The sequence below is a fragment of the Musca domestica genome, unplaced genomic scaffold, assembly GCF_030504385.1.
Source record: "Musca domestica strain aabys unplaced genomic scaffold, Musca_domestica.polishedcontigs.V.1.1 1, whole genome shotgun sequence".
In the NCBI taxonomy this organism is placed as follows: domain Eukaryota; kingdom Metazoa; phylum Arthropoda; class Insecta; order Diptera; family Muscidae; genus Musca; species Musca domestica.
The window spans coordinates 400,580-422,381 of record NW_026712114.1 but is presented as its reverse complement, the minus strand read 5'-3'; the positions used below and the strand labels follow the sequence as shown (position 1 = coordinate 422,381).

Genomic DNA, 21,802 nt, shown 5'->3' with positions numbered 1-21,802 from the left:
AGTCTATTTTTTTTTTTTGTCTGCAGAGCCATGGTCTCGAAAACTATTTCCGACTACGTCCGTATTCAAAAGGTCCCTTCAAAAATTCCTCTCTGCATAGAATACCACCAAAAATTGGAAATTCGAGCTTTAAGGTTACGAAAAGTCTAAAATTCTACTAAACTTCCAGAATGATACCATTGACGTAACCAGAGGGAAACGAGCCCTTCTGACATTATGAATTACAAAATAATTTCAGTACATTTTCTTGGAAAATCTATTTTTTGTCTGCAGAGCCATGGTTTCGAACGTTATTTCCGACTACGTCGGTATTCAAAAGTTCCCTTCAAAAATTCCTCTCTGCATAGAATACTGCCAAAAATTGGAAATTCGATGATGGATCTGAGCCCTTCTATAGAGAAAAGATATAAGATCTCCAAAATTCAATCAATCGTCCTAGAGTTCTTCTAAAAATTTAAGACATTCAAGGATTTTTTTTTAAATGGGACCCTTTAGAACGTCTTCTATATATTGAAATCCCCCTTTTTGTCCTCCATTAAAGAAATACTCAATTATAGCACTTTCCCAAGTCGCTTAGGCTGTTGGGTTACATCTGCAACAGGAGTCCCCATATTACACAGAAATAAACACAACTGTCAATTCGCTGGACTTCGGTGGCATTAGTCTTTTGACAACAACAACAACGACGATGATCACAACAACCATGGATGGTAATGGCAATATCACTGCAGCTCAATAAACTCCCAACGCCACACATTATAGATGATGTTGTTGTTGTATCCCTCGTCGCTAGCGAGTGTTTCATTCACCATCCAGCAGAGCATCAACGAATCGGCCAACATTCTCATCTCAGGCATTCTCAAAGTCCATCAGCTACTGAGGATGGACTGACGGACGGACTGTCGACCGGCTCATATTTGAGAAAATCGCAAACAGCGACTGGCGTATAATCGCCTTTTGCTTTCCGTGAGGATTGATCAATGTCGGTTAATGTCATGACATTCTTTGTTTATTTGTTCTTGTTTTTTTTTTTGTTCTTCAATTTTTTGTAAACATTTTTTCTCGTTCTTCTTCGGCTTTTTCGTCATCGACTTCCATGGCTTTTCATTATCAGTTTTGGTCTTGATTTAAGTTTTCTTCTTGTCTTGTATTATATTCTGGTTTTTCATTGCAAAGTATCTGCGGATCTCTTTTTTTTCTCATTGGTCATTTAGCGTATGTGAAGAAAAAAGAGGAAAATGTTATCGATGTTAGAGTGTGTGTTTGTTTTCTGTTCCCAGATCCACACCTGTGATCGTCATCATCATCAATGTGTTTCCCAATGTAATCTTCTTCTTTTTTCTGAAGCTTACAAAAATTCCGGTTTGAACGAGTTGGCCTTAACTGATTGGTCTCTTGGAGAACAGCGACTTGGTTTTTTGTGATACAATGTTGGCCATAGACAAATTCTAATGAATGATTAAATTTAGAAGAGGGAGTTCAATGGATTGTCCTTTTTTAATTTTGGATTTCTTAAAAAAGGCCTAAAATTAAAAAAAAAAAACTATAACAACTCCGATAATTTTAAAGTCCTTCATATTTTTAAAAAGTCTTTCATATGTATTCTGATTGTCTCTGAAAAATTATCTAGGCATAGACCTGCTTATATCATATTCTCGTTTTTAAATTCACAACTAACCCTTGCTAATCCTTAAGAAACCAGGAGGATTTTCTTTACCGATGTCATCTATATTAATGAACAAATAAAAAAGCTGTAATATTAGCTGGGCCGATCTTTGAATACCCTCTACTATTTGGAACGATTCTGGTCATTTTCAAAAAAAATAAAATCCGTTAAAAATTCTGTTAAAATCTTAAAATGACCGAATATAGCCGTTATATTAGGGTCTATACGATGACGTGCACCTGCTCTCAAATGTGAAACTTGAATAAAAAATTCGGTGAATAATGTAGCTAAAATCATCAAAATACCGAATATAGGGAGGAAAAGTTATATGGGGGATATATGAAGGACTCTTAAATTTGGAATGGGAGTCACTGATGGAGTGCATGATAGATGTACCAAAAGGATTCTTGGAAGTTTCCGACATAGGTGTACGAAAAGTACCAAAGAGTTAAAAATTCTGAAATTTGATCGATTAGATTACTGATGGTATCTGTTTATGAAATTTGGCGGTGTACGAAAAGTAGTAAATGGTACTAAATTTGATATTGAGTGAGGGGATTGGGCTGGAATCCTCAAATTTGATATTGAGTTCTCTGTTGGTATCTGCAATTGAGATATGGAGGTGGTGTTTGAAATGTGTACTATAATTGTACGAAAATTTGGTATTGGCTGAACAGATAGTGCTTGAAATCCGAAATTTGCTATTAGGATCACTGTTCATGTGTAGCTTGGACATATGAATGTGGTTTCGGAAATGTGTACTACAATTGTACGAAAAGTACTGAATTGAATTATATTCGGTATTTGATGCTTGAAAAAATATTCTTTAAAAAATCCACGCCTCTATTTATGACTAAAAAAATATTCTTTAAAAAATCCACGTCTCTATTAGTCCTTGAAAAAAATATTCCTTTAAAAAATCCACGTCTCTATTAGTCCTTGAAAAAAATATTCCTTTAAAAATCCACGCATCTATTGGTCCTTGAAAAATATTCTTTAAAAAATCCACGGATCTATTGGTCCTTGAAAAATATTCTTTAAAAAATCCACGCCTCTATTGGCCCTTGAAAAAATATTCTTTAAAAAATCCACGGATCTATTGGTCCTTGAAAAATATTCTTTAAAAAATCCACGCATCTATTGGTCCTTGAACAATATTCTTTAAAAAATCCACTCCTCTATTTATGCCTAAAAAAATATTCTTTAAAAAATCCACGCATCTATTGGTCCTTGAACAATATTCTTTAAAAAATCCACTCCTCTATTTATGCCTGAAAAAATATTCTTTAAAAAATCCACGCATCTATTGGTCCTTGAACAATATTCTTTAAAAAATCCACTCCTCTATTTATGCCTGAAAAAATATTCTTTAAAAAATCCACGCATCTATTGGTCCTTGAACAATATTCTTTAAAAATCCACTCCTCTATTTATGCCTGAAAAATATTCTTTAAAAAATCCACGCATCTATTGGTCCTTGAACAATATTCTTTAAAAAATCCACTCCTCTATTTATGCCTGAAAAAATATTCTTTAAAAAATCCATGCATCTATTGGTCCTTGAACAATATTCTTTAAAAAATCCACTCCTCTATTTATGCCTGAAAAAATATTCTTTAAAAAATCCACGCATCTATTGGTCCTTGAACAATATTCTTTAAAAAATCCACTCCTCTATTTATGCCTGAAAAAATATTCTTTAAAAAATCCACGCATCTATTGGTCCTTGAACAATATTCTTTAAAAAATCCACTCCTCTATTTATGCCTGAAAAAATATTCTTTAAAAAATCCACGCATCTATTGGTCCTTGAACAATATTCTTTAAAAAATCCACTCCTCTATTTATGCCTGAAAAAATATTCTTTAAAAAATCCACGCATCTATTGGCCCTTGAAAAAATATTCTTTAAAAAATCCACGCCTCTATTGGTCCTTGAAAAAATATTCTTTAAAAAATCCACGCCTCTGTTGATCCTTGAAAAATATTCTTTAAAAAATCCACGCCTCTATTGGCCCTTGAAAAAATATTCTTTAAAAAATCCACGCCTCTATTGGTCCTTGAAAAAATATTCTTTAAAAAATCCACGCCTCTGTTGATCCTTGAAAAATATTCTTTAAAAAATCCACGCATCTATTGGTTCTTGAAAAATATTCTTTAAAAAATCCACGCCTGTGTTGATCCTTGAAAAAATATTCTTTAAAAAATCCACGCATCTATTGGTTCTTGAAAAATATTCTTTAAAAAATCCACACATCTATTGGTTCTTGAAAAATATTCTTTAAAAAATCCACGCATCTATTGGTCCTTGAAAAATATTATGGAGGTAAGGTGGAGGGTATTACAAAATAATACATTGTTCTTTACTAAAGAGTTATTCTTCAAATTAGCAGTTGGCAGAAACTGAAAAACTGTTAATTGGTTAAAAACTTCAAATTTTAAATAAAATTTCGAAAAACTTTAGCCAGTCCTATAATCGGCTAAAATCTAAAATCATTCTCCGTGCCAAAAATAGGTAGAACTTACTAGTTTTGCAATTTTAATATTTTTTAACCGTTTTTATTTTTTTTTTTTTAATTCAATTTAATTTTAATTTTATTTTTTTTTTGTGGCATCACTTATAATATCCAGTCAAGATTTTTGACATTTGTAAAATTTTAAACATTTCATTGTCACTGAAAACATTTATATCTTTAAATCATATTTTTACTGAAATTATTCCTAAAATTCCTTGTAATCGAGTTTACTACTTGTCACTGCTCAGAACAGTGACACCACTCACTGGCTAGCTGACTGACTGACTGTCGGTCTATATGTTTGCCTCTTAGCATGTTGGGAGATTGTCATTCGTTCGTTGTTGTAATTCCACTTAACCAATTCATGTATGCTTAAGTTTTATTAATGAATCCACATGTAACATGTTGCAGTTCGCTGCATACATACCTGCATAATACATGCATTGACTATTGACTCTTGTCTGTCACATGGATAGACGACAATTTATCTCATAACCCTGACAGTTCTCGGAGGATAATGGACAATGATAAGTAAGAGTCGAACAAAAAATGGAAGGATTCTTGTCATATTTTCAGAAACCTGTTGGGATGATTGTGAGGTTATGTTTTAAAAGGAGATAAGAATGCACATTAATTTAGTTCCTTGCAGTCATGTGTGGCGTCATGTCACTTTGAAAAATTTTTCATGATTTCGATAAATATTTTTAATTTAAAATTAATTTTTCATAAATAACATTTTTTTATTTATTTTTCAGATAACAGCCATTGGTAACTTTGAATTAGAAATATTAGAAATTTCAAATACAAATAACCATTTATTATCGGGTTATTGCTGTGGTGTTCCTTTAGAAATAAGAAGTACAAAAACAACAGGTAAGTGAAAATCAATTGTATATTCCTATTTTTATGTTTTAATTAGCTGATATAATGGTCTCAAACCAGTGTTAATATGTTAGGGCAGAATTATTTGAGACTGATGAGAAAACATATTTCTGGATCACGGGGGGAAATTCTGCAAATTATGAAAATAGAGCTAAAATAGAAGACACTTACGTTGGGAAAGTTTACATCGAAAATTATCCAAAATAGAGGGCGCAGGTTTCCCCTTCAACACACTTTGGGAAATTTTCGGATGGGGAAATGGTTAAAAAATCCTTTAATCGGGTGAGATGAAAAAAACTGCAACCAACTTCAGACTGCTGTCATTTCTAAGCCACTCGTCCAACAGCGGTTAAAATTATTCCAGTGACAGCCCATTTTTTGTTTGTTTACAAGCGTACAAAAGCATTTTGGTGAGATTTTTACAGAAAAAAGTTGTTCGTAATGGAATTCAAGCGTGATAGGGTATTTTCTTTATTTTCGGCTGGAAAACCAAAATTGGCTATCGTTAGAGCCCTCCAGCATTTAAATGTGAATAAATCTTTTGTGTCTCGAACCATCGCTCGTTACCGTGATACTGGTGCGTAGTACGACATCAAGGAAGTGGACAGAAAAAAAGGAACTTCAGCAGAAATGGTTCGACAAGTAAAGAAGCGACTTGATCGAAACCCGCGTCACAGTGGCCAAAAAAATGGGTTTGTGAGCTGAACATATCACAATATTCCATTCGGCAAATATTGAAAAAAAGAGCTCGGGGTAAAGCCATTGAAATTCCAAGAAGTGCAAGAACTTACACCGCAACAGAAATAAAATAGACTCAAAAGAGCCAAAGAGTTGCTTCGCTTGGCCGAAAGTGGTCAACTGCCGAATTCGGTTTTCTCCGATGAGAAAACATTCGTTGTCCAGCAGTTTTTAAACAAACAAAATGATCGTGTTTGCTTGCCAAAGAGGTCAGCTGAAAATGTTCACCATCGGTTGGCCACCAGAACTCAAGCGCCGGCCATGGTGAGGGTGTGGGCCGCCACAACAGCCAATGGTCGCTCTCCGCTCGTATTATTTGAACGTGCCATCAGAATAAATGCTGAATATTGTCGCGAAAATATTCTGGAGTGTGTATTAAAGCCTTGGGCAAAATACTTGAGCAAACATTTAGGCCGCAGACCTTGGACATTCCAATAGGACTTAGCACGCGCCACCCAAGAATGGTTAGACAATTAGGTTCCTCGCTTCATTTCCAGCGCACGGTAGTCATCAAAGTCTCCGGATATCAATCCTTTGGACTATTGTGTCTGGAGTATTTTGAAAAGCAACGTTTGCACTAAAAAATACCAAAGTGTCGATCACCTCAAGCAGGCGCGACAGCGTGTGACGGTTTCATTGGCCGTTTGAAGGCCACAATTCCTGCCAAAGGTGACCAATTTTAACAAATCTAAACTTATTCTAAAATTTGATGATATTTCCAACATTTTTTGCTTTCATTCAATAAAATTTCATTCAAAAAAATGTTAAAATTATGACGTTTGACTTTGTTGCAGTTGTTTTTATCTCACCCTGTATATCTCAGAAAGTACGAAATAAACACCCATCTCTTCAATTTGCAGATAAAAGAAATATATGTCTCACCACATTTTATGGTACCTCCGGACCAAATATTTTATAATTATCTCTCACAAAGTACGAAATAAGCAGCCATCGCCCTTCAAATCTCACACATCTCAATGTTTTTATTAACACAAGATCTGGTTCGAAAATAAGATATGTCGGTCCAATCCTTCTGATACCTTCCCACTACGTCAAATTTTTGAATAAATATAGCTCTTACAAAATGTGAAATAAAAGAATATGTCGGTCCTCTCCTTCTACTACCTACCCCACATAATATACGAAATGTTGATAACTCATTAATCCAAAGAATCTGGAAATAAGTAATTATTTCACATCTCAATATTTTTATCATCATTAGTATTATCTGTTTAAAAAATATGTACAAGAAAATAAAGGGGTGGAGAGGGAGTAGTCGATATTGGCCGAACCCGGCACTTCAATCATATGCGAAATGAAAAATATTAGATCACTCCTTCGATACCAGCCCAATAAAGGGTAAGCATTTTGTATAATCAAGTAAAAAATTATTTTTTTGTCAGACATAAGCTGAGGCTATACATCTGTCTTCAAAAACGACTGATACTTTTTAACAAGACCTACATAAGGTCTCCCAGTAAGCTTTTAACATAAATTTAGTGGTTTTGCACAATTATGATTTGAATCTCTTTGAATTTCAAATCAAATCAGTCTTTTGACAAGCAAATGTCATATGGGCTGACCTGGCCGACCTTTATAGGCCATGTGGCCGACCTTATATAGGAATTTCTTTTTAACTTTTTTTTTTCGAAAAAAAAATTCGAAATGTTGAGCCAATACCAAGAACTGAACCTACTCCGATCATTATATGAGGGGATATCCTCTTAGGATTGCAACTAATTTAGTAAACATGCTTTTGAAACCTTCAAAGTACTTTAAATCTGAAATACTGGCTGAATCAGAAAGATGATTTGAAAATTGTTTTCAAAAATGTTTTTTTTTTTTTGTTTTGTTTTGTTATTTTACTGACAACAATGTCAAAGTACAAAAAATTTGTTTGTGAATGAAATATTAAAAATATCGAAAATTTGAAGGTCTCATATATTGGGATTTATCTAATCTTACCTGACAATTATGTGCGGAGAACTAACCATTCTAGACTTGGAACTTGAGAATATCTTTGGATTCTTATTGATAAAATTTTTGATTTGAAAAAAAATTTACAAGACATATATTTACCCTCTCTTCATGTTTTTCCAGGTTGTCCGCCGTGTTCAACAGCATTTCGTTTGTGCCTTAAGGAGTATTCAGCGGCCGAACAAGGTACACCCAGCATATCAACGGGATGTTCGTTTGGCAATACAACGACGGGGATATTGGGTGGTTCCAGTTTTGTGCTCAGCGATCCGGTTCGAGGTGCCATGATATTGCCATTTACATTTCGATGGACGGTAAGTAAAAAAAACCACTACTCGTATTAAAAAAACAATACAGCTCAAGCCAAAAGACAAGAAAAAAACGAATTCTGAATTAAAAAAATTGGTAGATTAAAAAAGTTAAAGGGACTCCATATTCAAAGGTTACCCAATGCATTATTGTAAAACCGAAAGTTTTAATTTTCTGGTCATGGTATTTTTGGGCTAAAATCAGATAAATCCGATTTGTAGAAATAATATCTAGTTCTCAATATTTGACTGGTAAAAGATTGGTCATAAGAATAAGTTATTTTTTTTTTTCGTTTTGACATCACTACACCATAAAATTGTTGGCACTACCTCCACCCATGAGTTGTACAATTAAACCGCTGTTAATGTACATCGTGTTTCCATTACACAACATTAATATTCATGGCCAAGCGAAAGTAAACGACTTTGTCTCATTGGTGGCCATTAAAAAGTCTGCAATTGGCAATAGTTCTGCAAATGAATTGTTACAGAGGAAAAAAAATCATTCGATAAGGAAGATATCTATCATTGGCAAGAAATATTCTATAGAGGGCGGAGGGATAAAATGCAAACCGTATACATGTATATATACATTTAGTATATCAATGCATCGGAACAAGTAAGAAATGGAAATAAAGTGTAAATCGCATGGGAACATTTCTGGGTCATTAAACCCGCATTACAATTTTATGGCCACCTTTTACAATCTATTTGAGTAATGCAGAGAATATTAAATATTGTTATGTTCTTCTTCGTCAGAACTTTATTGGACGAGAAGGGGCACATAATGAAGATGTTAGGAAATATTGTTGAGAATCGTTATGAAAACAACGAGCTAAATTTATTATACCATTAAAAATCACAATTAGCAACATTGTATTCAAAATATTCGAAAGGCTTTTTTCTAAAGTAATTTTAAGCTCTTTTATAAATCTTATTAAAAAAACAATAAAAAACTTCTTAAAAAATTGTATTCTATATAAGAGGTTTTTAAGTGTTGTATAGATCAACAAATATTAAATACGTTCTATAGACAACGAAAGTTTTCCATTTACTCTATAGACAAAAGATTCCTTCATTACATTGTACAGATAGGACTTTTTTAAGATCTTTAAAAGAAAAAGGGCCTGTGTAATGTCATCTATCAAAGAACAGATTTCCAGAGACACAATAAACAGAACAGCTTTTAAACATACATTTCAAGGCATTTCTTAACGGGACAGCTTTGCAAGGTAATTATAAACGCTTTTCATGGACTTACGTTGGCAGAGGAGCTATTCAGGTTCCCCTATATAAGGAAGAGCCTTCGGTTTTCTATAGGTAGATAAGCTTTAGTAAACTTCCTATAGTCTGAGAAAGCTTTACAGAGCCTAAAAGAGACATAAGAGCTTTTTAAGTCTTCATTAGATAGATTCTCTTTTCAAGGTATTTTATGGGCAGAAGTAATTCTCAAGGGGTCTTTATGAAAACACAAATTTTCATGGCCTTCTGTTTGCAAAAGAGCTTTCAAAATCTTTTACAGACACCAAACACCCAATATATACTACAGACCACATATCTTTCCAAAGTCCTTTATAGACGTGAGACTTTTCGAGGCCATCTATGGACCGAAGAGTTTTCCAGGGTCTTCTATGAACAAAAGAGTATTTCAAGGTATTCTACAGATGGAAACGCTTTAGACGGAAAAGCTTTGCTAGACGTTCTGCCGTCTGAAGAGCTGCACGTATACCTTGTTGCAATAGTCAGAAAAACTTTTTAAGTATTCAATAGACGGATTCACTTTTCAAGGTATTTTATGGGCAGAAGAATTGATCTTAAAAAGAAAGCTTTTCATGATCTTCTATTAACAGAAAAGCTTTCAAAGTCTTTTACAGACACAAATATTTTAAATATTTTCAGTAAAAAGCCGAGCTTACCAAGGTATCTATAGATATGATAACTTTCGAAGCCTTCTATAGACCGAAGAGCTTTCCACAGTCTTTTAAGTATGGAATAGCTTTTCGAGGTCTTCTATGTAAAGAAGAACTTTTTAAGGAATTCTATTGAAGGGAAAGCTTTTCTAAGTATTTTTAGTCTGATGAACTGTACAGGGTATACAAAGGCAGAAGAGCTTCTCTAGTCTTCACTAGACAGATTCAAAGTATTTTATAGGCTGAACCCTTTTAATGGCGCTTTGTTTTAGCAGAGCTTTCCAAGGTCGTCTAGAGACAGGAAAACTTTCAAGGACTTCCAAAGACAGAAAAGCTTTCCAGGGTGTTCTGAGTATGAGTTAGTTCTTCAGGGAATCCTATGGACAGAACAACGTATCAAGGTCTTCTATGGACAGAAGAGTATTTCAAGTAATTCAATGGATAAAAAAGTACTTCATTACATAGATAAGTTTTTCTTTATCCTCTACAGAGGCAAGAGCTTTACAGTGCCTTCCATAAGAAGTGACCCTAAAAAATAACTATAAAAATGTTTAAGGTCTTCTAGAGACATTTGGCTTTCTGTAAACCGAAACTCGTTAATAGGTCTTTAATAGACTAAAAGACCTTCTGTAGGCCTTTTGAATACATTTGATATACAGCAGGTCCCCCTGATATTCGGTATTTTGATAATTTTGAGCGACATTATTTACCGGAACTGTTTCAAATTTCACATTTGAAGTTCGTAATGGTTATTACCTGTGACAGAAAATTGTCCGTGCAGATCCACGTCTTCGTATAGGCCCCATGTAACGGTACCCCCGATATACGGTATTTTGATGATTTTTATTTACCGGAATTATTTCAAATTTTGTATTTGAAGTTCGTAATGGATACTACAGCCTATTACAGAAAATTGTATGTGTAGGTCCACGTATTGTACCTCCCTATACTCGGTATTTTATTATAAACAGATTTTTTTTTTAAGAAGTTAAGCATTTGAATATTATAATAGCTTATGACAAATGCTGCCTATGCAGGTCCACCTCGTCGTATAGACCCTAATATACGACTACATTCGGGGTTTTTAAGATTTTAACATAATTTTTAATAGATTTTTTTTGGAAAATTGCCAAATTTTGTACCAAATGGTGGAGGGTATTCAAAGTTCGGTCCTGTCGAACTCACAACTTTTTTACTTGTTTTCTTCTTACCGCTCTTACGCCAAAATCAGTGCTTGTTTTGTGGCAAGAAAAATCCCTTCCTTCACTGCATTTAGATATAGACAGATAAAAGATTTACGGCTTAGATCCATGGCGTAGATGCAACATGATTTGTCGGACACTGTATGATTAAATGAAAATATTGGAAATTTCCCAATGTTGTCTTCTTCCTCGGCCAGCAACAACCTTGTAATCTATGTAGACGAAAAATCGTAAAGAAAAAACTCGAAAGCAATTAAAGTTGCAACGACTTCGTCGTCATCATCATCCTCGTCGTCGTTGTTGACCAGCTGGAAGTCAGGAAATTCTCATTTAAAAGTCTAAAGAACTGCCAGCAACGACACACTTTTACGTTGCAACTCCGGTGAGGAAGTTGCCACTCTAGACGCAACACTAGACTGGACTGCTAGCTTAACTACTTTTCGTTTGGGCTATTTTCAGTACTGCTCAAGCGCCAAGTTGTGAAGATGGGAAGGTGGAAGGTTCTGTTCTTTCATTTATTTGATCTACCAGACAATCTTGGGGCATCTGTAATATAATTTTCTTCCTCCAGTTGCAGGGATAATAAAATGACAAGATCATTGTTTTGTGTCTACTGAGAACAATAATTTTAAGTTGCAATACAGCTATAATAATCGTAATTTGAAGATGCTGTTGTAGAGGTAAAAGAGAAATTCGTATAAAAAATAGAGGTAATTCTACAAGGATTTTCTTTAACATCACAAAGTATTATATCCGAGTATATTAAATTTATATTTTAAGTATCATGTCCGAAAAGCGACAACTATATGAAAAAAATTGCATGTCTTTGATTCATTTCATCCCCTAAATATTTTGCGATCGTCTCAAAAGACTGTAAGCTTCTATTTTGTCCCTAATCCTGACACCATGCGATTGTAATTTAACAAGAACCAGTAAAGAAAGTCTTATAGTCGGGCGGGGCCGACTTTATGATACCCTACACCACTTTGCTAATTTAGTGGAGCTCCGCATAACTATTAAAAGTAACAAATCGGGTGAACAATATATATGGGAGCTATAGCTATATCTGAACCGATCTTCACCAAATTTGGCATACTAGCTTCTAGACCCAATTCGTATGTGCCAAATTCCATTCAAATAGGACAAATATTAGACGTTTGGTGCACAATAAAAAGTAAATCGGACGAAGTTATATATGGAGCTATATCCAAATCTGAACCGATCTTGATAAAATTTGGCAAAGATATTTCTGAGCTGTATTTCACATATTTCCCTGAATATCGTTGTTACGGAGTGCATATTACGGCTGTGGGTAACAAATATGACAAATCGGATGAACAATATATGTGGGAGCTATAGCTATATCTGTACCGATCTTCACCAAATACTAGCCATACTAGCTTTTAGACTCAATTCGGTCGTAAGTACCAAATTTCATCCCATTTGGACAAATATTAGACGTTTGGTGCACAATTAAAGTTAAATCGGACGAAGTTATATATGGGAGATACATCCAAATCCGAACCGATCTCGATAAAATGTAGCAAAGGTATTTCTGAGCTGCATTTGATATATTTCCCCAAATATTGTTGTTACAGAGTGCATATTACGGCTGCAGAGGATAAAAATAACAAATCGGATGAAAAATATATATGGGAGCTATAGCTATATCTGAACCGATTTCGATCAAATTTGGCATACTTATTTTCAGGCCTAATTTGGTTGTATGTGCAAAAATCAATACTATTCGGACCAATATTACACGTTTGGTGCACAATAAAAGGCAAATCGGACGAAGATATATATGGGAGCTATATCTAAATTTTTAAGGATTATCTCCAATTTCAATAAGGTTCGTCCTTGGGCCAAACGAATGTTGTTTGGAAAATTTCATCTCAATCGGATAATAAATGCGACCTGCATTTTGTTCACAAGAATACATGGACAGACGGACGTCTTGCTTGCTTTCCGTATATGGAGTTGTTGGTGGTCATTAAAGCGAGGTACTCATGTTGTAACCATTCTTGGGTGGCGCGTGCTGAGAGCGATGGTGCTGAGTCCTGTTGTAATGCCCAAGGTCTGCGGCCAAAATGTTTGCATGCCCTAGGCTTTAATACACCCTCTAAAATATTTTCGCGATAATATTCGACATTTATTCTGATGCCACCGTCGATTAATACGAGCGGAGCGCGGCTGTTATGGTGGCCCACACCATCACCACGGCCAGCGCTTGAGTTCTGGTGGCCAACCGAAGGTGCACATTTTCAGCTGACCTCTTTGGCAAGTAACCACGATCATTTTGTTGTTTACAAACTGCTGGACAACGAATCAAATTCGGCAGTTCACCACTTTCGGTCAAGCGAAGTAACCCTTTAGCAATTGTGAGTCTATTCTATCTTTCTGTTGCGGTTGAAGTTCTAGCACCTTGTGGAATTTCAATGGCCGAATGGAATATTGCTCACCAGCCATTTTTCGGCGACTGCGACCCGGGTTTCGATCAAGTCGATTCTTTACTTTTTTAACCATTTTTGCTGATGTTGCTATTTTTTTTCCGTCCAATTCCTTGACGTCGGGCTACGCTACCAGTATCACGGTAACGAGCGATGCTACGAGATAAAAAGATTCACGTTTAAATGCTGGAGTGCTCTCACGATAGCCACTTGTGGTTTTCCAGCCAAATATAAAGAAATCACACTATCACGCTTGAATACCATCACGAATAACTTTTTTTCTAGGAAATTCTCACCAAAATGCTTTTGTATGCGTGTAAACAACATAATGAGCTGTCACTGAAATAATTTTAACAGCTGTCAGACGAATGCCTTAGAAATGACAGCAGTCCGAAGTTTGTTGCAGTTTTTTTCATCTCACTGTCCATAGGAAACCTTGGAAATCTCTTCTATCCCTAGAATATAGCTCTGCGGTCTATAAAGTTCATAGAAAAGCTTTTCCGTTATCATAATTCCGTTATCATAATTTTTCTATTGACTGACTCCTTTTTATAGCTTTGTGTTTTATTTTTTTTATAATTTTTTTTATTTCTTTTTTTTTTGCAGAAATCCTTTACATTAATTCTTCAAGCATTGGATATGTACAATGTTTCATATCCGGGTGAGTATTTTACTTTATTATTTTAATTTCCTTAAATCTAAAATCAGTAAAAATCGAGTTTTTACGTAATTCGAAATAAAACCTATTTATTTTCTTTCATTTTCTTGGCATTGCATTTTCCCAACTTCCGTCTTGGGTTGTTATAAACAAATCGCAAATTCATGTGAACAATGGCTACTCCTTGACTATCCACCCAACAACCAACCAATTTCACAAAACAACAAAATTGTGTTCGTTTGGAAACCTACAACATGACAATACAAAAAAATTTCCATTTTCTAAAACAAACAAAAACAACTGCAACAACAACAACAACAATGATGATGATGTCGATGTCTATGATGATGATGATGGCCATGACTATACCACCCATTTTGTGTTTCATTTTCAAATCCATTGCAACTAACTTCATCGATTGTGCCACCCATTTCACTGGAACAACAACATCCCCGCCAGATTCCGAAAGGTTAATTGAAGAAACATCATTCTCCAGCGTCATCCTACCATCGCCCGAATGGAAAACATTGGATCATATCGGTCGAAATGCCCGAATTACCTATCGTGTCAGAGTTCAGTGTGCAGCTACCTACTACAATACGACGTGTACGACATTTTGCCGATCACGTAACGATCGTTTTGGTCACTACGACTGTGGGCCGCAGGGCGAGAAGATCTGTTTGAACGGTTGGACGGGTGACAATTGTGAAAAGGCCATATGTAAACTGGGCTGTGACCCCGTCCATGGGAAATGTGATAAGCCGGGTGAATGCGAGTAAGTAAATGAAACGAAGTAGAGAAAATGACATAAAAAAGAAAAGCCAACAAAAGTGTCATATATATTTTTACATACATATCATAATTACTTGAGGTATTCCGCTATGTGAGTGTCACATGGGTGCTATTAAGAAATATAATGTTGTTTTTATTATTGTTGCTTTAACCGACTTTAATGGAGGAAATGACCTGGAACTAGAAATGTTGAAAGCGATGTGAAAAAACAACGGTGTAAAAAGAAACAAGTTAAAAAGCAGTAAGTTCGGCCGGGCCGAACTTTTAAAAAATAAAATCCTTAAAAAATTCTGTTAAAATTTTAAAAATACCGAATATAGCCGTTATATTGGGGTCTATACGACGTGGACGTACGAAGGCATTGTTTGTCATAAGTTATTACCATATTCTAATTCGAAACTTGAAATAAACGGTAAATGTAGCTAAAATCATCAAAATATGGCATATAGAGAGGTACCGTTATATCGGAGCTGTACGAAGACCTGGACCAGCATAGACAATTTTCTGCCATTGGCTGAACCATTACGAACTTCAAATACGACATCTCAAACAATGTCGGTGGGTATTTTACCTAAACTACTATCAAACTACCGAATATAGGAGGTACTGATATATGGAACCTAAACGAAGACCTGGACCTGCATAGACAATTTTCTGTCACAGACTGTCTCAGACTATATTTCGCACTTCAAATGCCAAATATGAAACAATTCCGGTGAATAATGTCGCTTAAATCATCAAAATACCGAATATCGGGAGGTACCGTTATATGGGGGCTATACGAAGACGTGAACCTGCAAAGACAATTTTCTGTCATAGGCTATAGTATCTATTACGAATCTCAAATACCAAATTTGAAACAATTCCGGTGAATAATGTCGCTAAAATCATCAAACTACCGAATATCGGGAGGTACCATTATATGGTGGCTATACGAAGACGTGGACCTGCATAGACAATTTTCTGTCTTAGGCTGTAGTATGCTTTTCGAACTTCAAATACCAAATTTGAAACGATTCCGGTGAATAATGTCGCTAAAATCATCAAAATACCGAATATCTGGAGGTACTGTTATATGGGGGTTATATGAAAACGTGGACCTACATGACCCATTTACGAACTTAACCTGCCTACTGGAAAAATAAACACGTGTGCAAAATTTTAGTCTTCTATCTCAATTCAACAGACAGACAGGCGGACATGACTAAATCGAATTAGAATTGTAATTAAAATTTCTCCCTTTTTTTGGGGAGGTACATTAAGGAGTGAGCCGATATATTCCATATTCACAACTGATCTTTGTCTTAGCAAAAATATGCAGACATACCAAGTTTCAAAAGAATCGACGACTGTTTTTGTGGGAGAGATTCCAGAAGGATAGGTCGACATCTATAAGGTTGCGGAACTTGCGTTATTAAAAATATTGGTATACACCGAATAAATCGAATTTCAAGTTTCGAATTTTATGAGAGAAAAAATAATTCAAAATTTTGACCCGCTGTGGGTGAGGTACGAGAAGGAGTGGTCCGACGCATACCACCCTTAGACCTGGTTTTGTGTTTATAAAAAAATATTGAGATGTGCCGAGTTTGAAAATAATATGTTGCTCATTTCGCGTTTTACGAACTTCATGGCTATTCAAAATTTTGACCCGTTGTGAGGGTGGTACCTGAAGCACTGGACCGATACATCCCATCTTCACATCAGATCTTATGTTGATAGAAATATCGGAATGTGCTGAGTTTGAGAGAAATCGGAAGCGCACTTCTCGTTTTTTTAGCTTCATGATTATTCGAAATTTTGACCCATTGTGGGGGATGTACAACTAGGGGGGGACCGATACTTTATACCTTCACACCAGGTCTTGTGTAAATAAAAATATTAGAATGTGAAAAGTTTGAAGACAATCGGAATCTTGTTTCACATTTTATAAGAGCTATAATTATTCCAAATTTTGACCCGTTGTAAGGGAAGTACCAGAGAAAGTGGACCGATATATCCTATCAGCAAACCAGATCATGTGCTAATAAAAACTTTGGGATTTTGGTGAATTTGAAGAGAATCTAAGGCTTATTTCGCATTTTATAAGCCTCATGGCTATTCAAAATTTTGACACATTGTGGGGGAGATACCAGAAAGAGTGGACTGATATATCCTACCTTCACGCCAGATCTTGTGTTAATAAAAGTATTAGAATGTGTAAAGTTTGAAGACAACCTATATACCAGATCTTGTGTTATTAAAAAAATTCGATGTGCGAAATTTGAAGACAATCAAACTCTCATTTGTTAAAAACCTTTGTGTGGGAGGTACCAGAAGGAGTGGCCCGACACATTCCATCTTCAGACTTGGTTTTGTTTTCATAGAAATACTGAGATCTGTCGAGTTTAAAAAGAATCAGATGTTCATTTCGCGTTTTACGAACCTTAGGGTTATTCGAAACTTTAACTCTTTGTGGGGGAGGTACCAGAAGGAGTGGTCCGACACATCCCATATTCAGACCGGGTTTTGTTTTTATAGAAATTATGAAATCTGACGGATTTGAAAAGACTCAGATGTTCATTTCGCGTTTTACGAACTTCTTGGTTATTCAAAACTTTAACTTTTTGTAGGGGAGGTACCAGATGGGGTGAACCGATGTATCCCACCAGATCTTGTGCTATTAAAAAAATTAAATGTGTGAAATTTGATGAGAATTGGAGTGACCCTTTGGCTTTTTTGTGGGGGAGGTACTTGAAGGAGTGGTCCGATACAAACCTGCTTTTTTGTTGACAGAAATATTGAGATGTGCCGATTTTAAAAAGAATCGGAAGCTCATTAATGTTTTACGAACCTCATGTCTATTCAGAATTATGATCCTCTTTGGGGGGATATCAGAAGGAGTAGACCGATATATCCCATCTTGAAACCAGGTCTTATGCTAATGAAAATATTGGGATGTGGTGAATTTGAAGAGAATCTAATGGTTATTTCGCATTTTATGATAAATATAATTATGCAAAATTATGAACCTTTATGGGGGAGGTACCAGAAAGAGTGACCGATATATCTCATCTTCATACCGAATTTTGTGCTAATAAAAATATTGGGATGCGGTGCATTTGAAGAGAATCTGATGCTGATTTCGCATTTTATAACAATTATATTTATTCCAAATTTCGACCCTTTGTGGGGGAGGTACATGATGAAGTAGTCCAATATATTCCGTCTTCACATCAAATCTTGTATTGCTAAAAATACTGGGACGTGCAAATTTTGAAAACATTAAAACTTCCATTTCACATGCGGGATAAAGTGGGCCGATATTGTCCACTTGCACAGACGACTTAGCACTGACAAAAATATTGGGATATGCAAAGTTGGCACAAAATCGAAGGATCCTTTCTCTTCTTATGATTCCTTTGAAAATGTTGACCTTTTGCGGTTTTTGGAGATACCAGAAGAAGTGAACCGATTTTACTCATTTTCGAACACGATCTAAGTTTGATAACAATATTACGATGTACCAAGTTTGGACTAAATTGAATGCTCCCTTCGAGAGTTCTCCAGGCAGACAGAGGAACAGACAGACGGACACCCCTAGATCGACTCCAAATTGTTCTGAAATTGATTTGGTCCAAAGAGACCTAGGGTCTAAAACCGTTATTTCGATGGGACACGTTTTGGTCGTATCAAGTGATATATACCGGCAGTATAACTGAGGATATAATAACGGTACCAAATTCATTATTCATTGATGTTGCTCAACTGATTCTCCCAGATTAGATGTCATAAAACAGAAACCAACAAGACATACATATAACTAAACCGCATTTTAACATCAACCATAAAAAGAACTTCACATTCCTGAAATATTTTTCAAACATTTTTAAAACTACTAGCTCCACCTTTGTTCTAAAAAAATTAAAAACACACACACACCACCACCACAATATCTCCTTCGATGTGATTTTTTGGCATTATAAAGCATCTGCAGAGATAATAAAATTGCTTAGTAACAGCATGCTGCTGTATGGTTAAGTAAATCCAAGCAAATAAATAACTTATTTCTCAGGTCAAACCTTGCCAAACATAAAAATGTGAACATTGTCTATGACCGACCCAACTAAGTGCTAGGTATACAAATTGGTATGAGAGACTGCCGGACTAACTGTTGTTGCAACCCAATTCTGACCTATTGATGGTTAACAAATAAATATATGGCTGATGTTGGCCATCATTGATCTTTGTCTACTTTAATTTTTTGTTGCTGTTGTTATTTTCGGGATTTCTAAATACAGTGTAGCAAGGATGGGAAAAGTATGGCAAGATGCCGAGGGTTGTCATCATACGTTTACCCAACTTGGCAAGAAAACAAAGCTTGGTTTAGGCTTTAAATACAACCGAAATTCTCTATGGTGGTATTTGAAACGGAGTGTACTTAAATCTTATCCTTCTGCTTACAACTCCACCAAGTTATGCTTGTAATGTTCTATGAGCTATGTTTCTCCTGCCCAAGCCAAATTTTTTGTCTTCCCCGATCTCTTATATTTTATTGGAAATTAATTTATATGTACTGACTGACTGAGAATCAACGCCCAGACGATACGGCTGAAGCTCGAATCTTGAAATGGGTGATGGTCACTCTATGTCCGAAGGTGTTAGATAAGACCGGGTTTTTGAAAATTCGTACTAGAAAGGTACGAAAAATAATAAAAGGTACTAATTATGGTATACTTTGTATTCGAACCAATAGAGCTGGAACTCTTTAAATTGGAATGAATCGGATGATGAATGTGCCAAAGGGTTTTTGGAAATTCGAACTATAAGTGTACGAAAAGTACTAAAATGTACCACATTTGATTCCAAATCATATCATGGGAATGGTTTAAGTTAAAAACTTGAAATTTGGAATGGGAATCAAGGTTAAGAAGTAGGGTCGATTTAAGAGGGTAATTTTGGAAGTCATACTCATGTATATAAAAAGTACTAAACGATACTAAGTGTTGGTACAATTCGAATTTTCAGAAGCGAATGGAGCTAGAATCCAGAAATTTGAAATTAACATCACTGGCGGCAGGTAGAATTGGGATATGGCTGTAGTTATCGAAATGTATACTTATGTGTGCTAAATGGTACGAAATTTGGTACAATTTAAAGTTGGGTGAACTAATAAAGCTGGAATGCTGAAATTTAGAAATAAGATAACATAGATTTAGGGGTACGTAGTTTTAGAAATTCGAACTCATGTTTACTAAATAATACTAAATTTGCTAAAATTTAAGTTTTGGGAGAACCGATAGAGCTGGAATCCAGACAATCAGAATAACCATTACTTTTGGAGTGCCTGAATGCGATAAATGTGCTAAATTACATATAAATGTACTAAATTTAGTACAATTTGGATTTGGCTGAACTAATAGAGCTGGTATCCTGAAATTTGAAAATATGATTACTGTCGGAGTGTAGAATTGGGATATAGAGGTAGTTTCCGAAATTCGTACGTATGCGTAGCACATGGAACTAAATTTGGTACAATTTAAATTTGGACGAAACAAAAAGGTGGAATCTTAAAACTTGCAATTGGGATTACTGTGGGAGTGTAGAATTGGGGAATGTAGGAAGCTTTGGAAATTCGTACTTAGGTGTACTAAATGGTACTTTATTTGGTACAAATTTGAACTGTGGCGAAAAGATAGAGTTGGAATTGTGAAATTTGGACTTAGAGTCACTGATGATATGTAGGATTGAAGTACCACATTTTTTTTTTTTTTTTTGGAAATTTGAACTTTAAGGTTACGAAAAGTTCTGAAATTGTACTTAACTTCTAAAATGGTAGCTTTCGTGTTATGTAAACGGATAAAGGTAAAACCTTGGAATTAGGTATTAGAATCATGACTCGAAAGTAAGGTCGATGAATTATGGTGGTTTTGGAAATATGAACAACAAATGCACGAAAAGTTCTAAATATTACTATATTTGGTAGAATTTGGTATTGGTTGAACAATTGATATTTGAAATCTCAAATTTGCTATTAGGATCGCTATTCATGTGTAACCTGGACATATAAAAATGGTTTCGGAAATGTATACGAAGAGTACTGAATGGTTCTATATTTTGTACGAAAAGTACCATTTAATACTATATTTGGTATTGGGTGAAGGAAAAGGGCTAAAATCCTGAAATTTGATATGAATTTCATTGTCGGGGTCTGTCGTTGAGATATGCAGATGGTTATGGAATGTGCACTAAAGTTCTACGAAAAATACCTTTTCGTACTAAATTTGGTATTTGGTGAAGGAATAGGGCTAGGATTTTAAAATTTGATATTGAGGTTCTTGATAATTATTCCTTTTGAAGTGCTTATAAAAAGTTAGATTAAAAATCCACGAGATTACGATTCCAATTTTACGTAGACCTCGCGAAAATAATTTGTATTAAATACACGAACATAGGTAAGTTGGTCCATTGGTTATTTTGAAAATAATCATTTTGTCTTTTTTGAAAATAGATTTTTCTTAAAATAATCCCATTTAGTCCCTCGGAAAAGAGGACATTTTTATACCCTCAGCCATATGACAGAGAGGGTATATGTAGGCCCTAGGTCTCTGTGGAGCAAATCCGTTTCAAGACATTTGGGGTCTATCTAAGTTTGTACGTCCGTCTGTCTGCCTGGCTGGCTGGCTGGTGCGCACTATAGATCTCGAAGGGAGTATCCGATTTGG

The 21,802-nt window shown here is 35.2% G+C and overlaps 1 protein-coding gene across 1 annotated transcript in view; it reads left to right on the top strand.

The window, feature by feature from the left end:
- The window catches only part of LOC131806485 (protein serrate-like), a 95,327-nt gene that overhangs the window by 9,304 nt on the left and 64,221 nt on the right, over window positions 1-21,802 (top strand). Inside the window, exons 2-5 of the mRNA XM_059130634.1 lie at window positions 4,937-5,054; window positions 7,902-8,092; window positions 14,255-14,309; window positions 14,766-15,081. Of these exons, the coding sequence (XP_058986617.1) occupies window positions 4,937-5,054; window positions 7,902-8,092; window positions 14,255-14,309; window positions 14,766-15,081 (680 nt within the window). The remainder of the gene's footprint in view (window positions 1-4,936; window positions 5,055-7,901; window positions 8,093-14,254; window positions 14,310-14,765; window positions 15,082-21,802) is intronic.